The sequence below is a fragment of the Sapajus apella genome, unplaced genomic scaffold, assembly GCF_009761245.1.
Source record: "Sapajus apella isolate SASKATOON/1434 unplaced genomic scaffold, GSC_monkey_1.0 scaffold1, whole genome shotgun sequence".
Taxonomy (NCBI): domain Eukaryota; kingdom Metazoa; phylum Chordata; class Mammalia; order Primates; family Cebidae; genus Sapajus; species Sapajus apella.
The window spans coordinates 21,719,538-21,724,348 of record NW_022436941.1 but is presented as its reverse complement, the minus strand read 5'-3'; the positions used below and the strand labels follow the sequence as shown (position 1 = coordinate 21,724,348).

Below are 4,811 nucleotides of genomic sequence, written 5' to 3'. Positions count from 1 at the left end.
GGGGAAAATAGGGGAGGGATGGTGGGGGGTGGGGAGTTGGGGAGAGATAACAAGGAGAGAGATGCCCGATGTAGGTGATGGGGAGAAGGCAGCAAATCACACTGCCACGTGTGTACCTATGCAACAATCTTGCATGTTGTTCATATGTACCCCAAAACCTAAATTGCAATAAAATAAATTTTTAAAAAAGTAAAAAAAAAAAAAAAAAAAAAATCACTAACTGGTGGTATAGTGAGGAGCTTATTCCTTGCAAACTCTTTGAAAAACATTACTGGTCATGGCTAAGAAAAGTATCTCTGGACTCTTAAAATTAGAGAAAATAATCGTTCCCGATACACTTCTCCTATTCCACAAAAAAAGTCTTGTAATCCAACCTGTAGAAAGTTGTCATGAACTGTGACTTACTTTGTACAACATAATTCTCAACCCTTTATACTCGTATGTGTGAGAAACTCTCACTATCTCTCATTACACACAGTGATTTTCAACACAGTATAAATGGCCTCATTAAAAGTGAGGTCACTTTACATATAAGGAAATACTAATCTCTGAGTTATATGGTTCAAATAACTCACAAAACCATCTACACCGTATCAAAGTGCAGTTAGGGTATGCAAGTCAAGCCTACTATCAGCTACAAATTTATAAAACCTAAAACTTCCAGGAAAATCAAACAAACATAAAGAATCTGAATTTAAAAGCCAACTAATACAATAAAAAAATAATTTTTTAAAAGCCTGATTAAATTTTCAGTTAAAATGCTCACATAATACTACACTTTGAATACTTTTAGTAATAATGGCTTTTAAAACTTACTTAAAAATGTTTAAAGAAAACAGGTGATTAGAGAAGCATTTTATAGCACAGATGATTAAATGGACTCAACTTGTTAAGAGGTCAGGAAAAAATAAGTAAAAAGCAAGTGAAGTGAGTTCAGTAGAATTATTTGGAAAACTATACATACCTAACAGGAAATTTTATACATTTCCAAAAACACTAAATTTAAAGCTTTTTAAGGCTTCAAAAATACTCTAAAATGTTTTATTTAAAGATAAAAGTAGAAATTACTCTTAAAAATCAACAAAGTAAAATTTTGAGTTACAAAATGGCATTTTAGGGGAGGGGGGAGTTTTCTTTTTAGAACATAAAAATGACTAAAGGAAACTCATGAAGTTTAATATCAATGTGAAAAATTACTGTAAAATGATTTTAGCCCCACTTGTTAAGAAATTATTATACATTATTATTATATGCTGCTTCTTTTCTAGTAAACCAAATAATCATTTGATATTAGGTGTTTTACACTGTCAATGAGCTGGTTTTGTTTGTTTATTTTTTGAGGCAGGTCTCACTCTGTAGTAAGGCTGCATTGCAGTGGAATGAACATAACTTTTGCAGCCTCGACCTTCTGGGTTCAAGTGATCCTCCCACCTCAGCCTCCCAAGAAGCTCAGACTACAAGAGCATAGCTCCTTGTCTGGCTAATTATTAAAACATAATAATTGTTTAGAGACAGGATTTCACCATATTGCCTAGCCTGGTCTCAAAGTCCTGGGCTCAAGCAATTCTCACATCTCAGCCTCCCAAAGTGCTGGGATTACAGGTGTGAGCTACTGGGCCAGCCCTAATTGTTTTCAAATCCAAAAATAAATCAACAACAGAAGATAGTACTCTAACTTTTAACATTTTGAAATATTTTCTGCATAGTTTCCCCAAATATTAGCATTCTAATTGTGACTAGCATTATAGCTTTTAATGAGTCTAATCCAAGTAAATAATAAGCAAATGAGGATGAAAACTGTGAGAAATAATCATTGGCATATGCTTATGTTCCATAGTTATCAAGCTTACCTTTAAATTGCATGTTTAGCTTTTCCTTACAACTTAACACTAGATACAGGAAACTCTAGAAGTCATAAACAAAGACTAAACAAAATCCCCTATTATTGCCAAAATGTGTACATAATTGCAGCAGACTTATGCTGAATATATACTGAACATAAATATATGTTACATATATGTCTCTTATTCTATACAAAATCTCAGTAAACATTTTCCCAAAGAGCAGGAGGAATTTGTTCTCTCAAATTGAAAGTTTTTTCTCATTAAAAAGGTTATTTTAAATAGCCCTACTTAGAGAAATATGTTCTGAAAATAAGCTTTATCACATTCCAGTTATTATTTTCCATAAGAAAAAGTCAGTAAAATAACTTTACTATAGTCAATAAGCCTGTTCAATGAACAGTGAAAAATAAAAATTTATCCAGAGTGATTGCAAATGAAATGTTTGCTATTTCAAAATTACATGTAACTCTTTAAAAATTAGGGCAATTAATAGAACACTTAAATCATATTAGCAGAGTTCAAATTTAGCCTCTAAACAATACTTAAAGTTTCCTTATTCCTTTATGCTATTTTACAAAATAATAAATTACTTCATTATCATAATTTTCCTTTGCTACTTATTTCAAACTATAATGTTAGGACTGCAAATCGATGTAGATATACTATTGGTCTACACCTAATTATTTATAAACATTAATGGAAACAGTACTGTTCCAATCCACCACAACAATTTCCTTCTATTTTACAAGCAAGAACTTCTAACCCAGCTCAACAATAAATCACATTTCAAATTCGGGTTTGAAAACATGTATTAAAGGTACACTTTAAAAAACATGTACAGTGTGAAATCTTTTCAGTAAGCCACTGAATTTTTGTTTGTTTGTTTTTATGAATATCTGGTTTACTTCCTTCTTCTGGGCAAGATTAGTATGCAATTCTCATTCTTCGCTACCAAGTGAAAAAACCTACAGACCTACACTATATGAAAACTTAACTTGGTATTGCTAGATGAAGACGGGTAAGCTAGCACCAAATGAACAACTGTACTAAATTTTAACACTATTCATTAACAGTTCCATTTTCCTGAGTTTGCGTTTGTTCTTTGGCATTGGTTTAGGATATAATCCATTTTTCAGAAGGTGTTCCTTGCTGAGGCGAATTTGGGCACCATGCTGAAGTTGGAAAGAGCATAAAGCTTGTAGAGGGCGAAGCAAAGTCTGTTAAGAAAAAAAAAGACACTAAATGTGACAAATCATGATATTCTATCTATATTTTTCATTCAGAAATATGTATCTTATATTATGACTGGCTTTTAACTACAAGAAACAATAGACACTCTAATAAATATATAATTATTTCTAGATAAATAATGACTTTAAAATTCACACCTTAATACCAGACTAAGGAATTTTAGTAAAAAGATACAAATGCTGATTTTCCACATAGGTAATAAAGGCTGATATTAGTTTTATACATTAACTTATTCAAACACCAGGAAAAATTGTTGCCATTATAATTGAATCTATAACAAGCAGACTGAGACATTTAGACACAAAGATAAGTACATCATAATAGTCAATTCGGTTTCTCTCACAAATTAATGCAAGCTTACTGACACCTGATAACAATTAGATGATGGCAGCAATGGGTAAACGGTTTGCTGTTTCTCTCATATTAGTCACATGGACCACATATGACTTGGACACCCAGGTTTTGGTTCATTTGAAACCATTCCAATAATATCTGAACCTATCTAAACTCAAATACCTTTAGGCCAGCCATAAACAAGTAAACTGGGTGGATCTTTATAAGCCAGTCGAGAATAGTGGCAGTTGCAATACAACTGGAGTATATTCTCTACCTAAAGTTATTCAAATTAAAAAATTTAAAAAATAAATAACATTAAACCAGTGTTTTAAAAATATTTTAGGTAAAATTCTTTCCTTGGGTCTGAGATCCCTGAGTAGATGTTTTCAAAAATAATAGCCAAAAAAAAAAAAACCCTTAATTAAACAGATTGTTAATGGAGCATGAAAGAAACAAAGAAAAAAACTAATAGATTTAACCACAAAAAATTCACAATGTCTATGTGAAAATTTATTAACCCACATAGAAAACCCATATGAACTAACCACTGCAGTAATGGTTCTCTTACATGCAGCCAAATATAATTCCCAACGACAATAACATCTGTAATCCCAGCATTTTGGGAGGCTGATGCACAACATAAGCAGTAGAAAAGGACTTAATAGCTTCAGTTTACAAGGAACTCTTAAAAATAGTGATAGTCACTAGCAGTTGCTTCTTCATATTCATTATTTTCTCCCTTATTAAAAGAATTCGAATTATATTCAAGGTAGCAATGTGTCCAGTTACTAATATTACATTGACTAATGATCCAATCTATCCAAGAAGATGTAAATAGAAGTCTTCGGATGGGGCTTCTAGAGACACTCTTTAAAGGGGGCAAACTTCGCAGGCATAGGTTTTTGCCCTTTCTTCCTGCCTAGAAAATGGTTGTTGAAGATAGGACAAGCATCATGTGACTACTAGGCAAGAAACATGAAGATTAAAGCCAAATACATAAGATGATGGACAGAAAGAAAAGAATATTTGTCCCTGAAGTCTTTTGCAAGCTGCATTCCCAGTCAGGACTGCCCACCTCAGCACTTCTGATATACAGGAGAAATACAAAACTCCATGTGAAGTAACCACTGCAGTAACGGCTCTCTTACATGCAGCCAAATATAATTCCTTACTGTAATATACACCCTCACATCTGTAATCCCAGCATTTTGGGAGGCTGATGCAGGAGGATTGATTGAGCCCAGGAGTTTGAGACCAGCCTAGGCAACATGGCAAGACCCTGTATCTTGTAAATACATACACATGTATGTATATATATATATATATATATATACACACACACACACAGGTGCACACCACCATGTCTGGCTAATTTTTTAA

At 32.8% G+C, this 4,811-nt stretch overlaps 1 protein-coding gene across 2 annotated transcripts in view; it reads right to left on the bottom strand.

Annotated features, from left to right (window-relative positions):
• Positions 1 to 1,155: 1,155 nt before the first annotated feature.
• DTWD2 (DTW domain containing 2) overlaps positions 1,156 to 4,811 on the bottom strand; it is a 174,952-nt gene continuing 171,296 nt past the window's right edge. For both annotated transcript variants that reach the window (XM_032272811.1, XM_032272866.1), the window contains one exon: positions 1,156 to 3,061. In XM_032272811.1, coding sequence (XP_032128702.1) covers positions 2,891 to 3,061 — 171 coding nt within the window. In that variant the 3' untranslated portion in view covers positions 1,156 to 2,890. The remainder of the gene's footprint in view (positions 3,062 to 4,811) is intronic.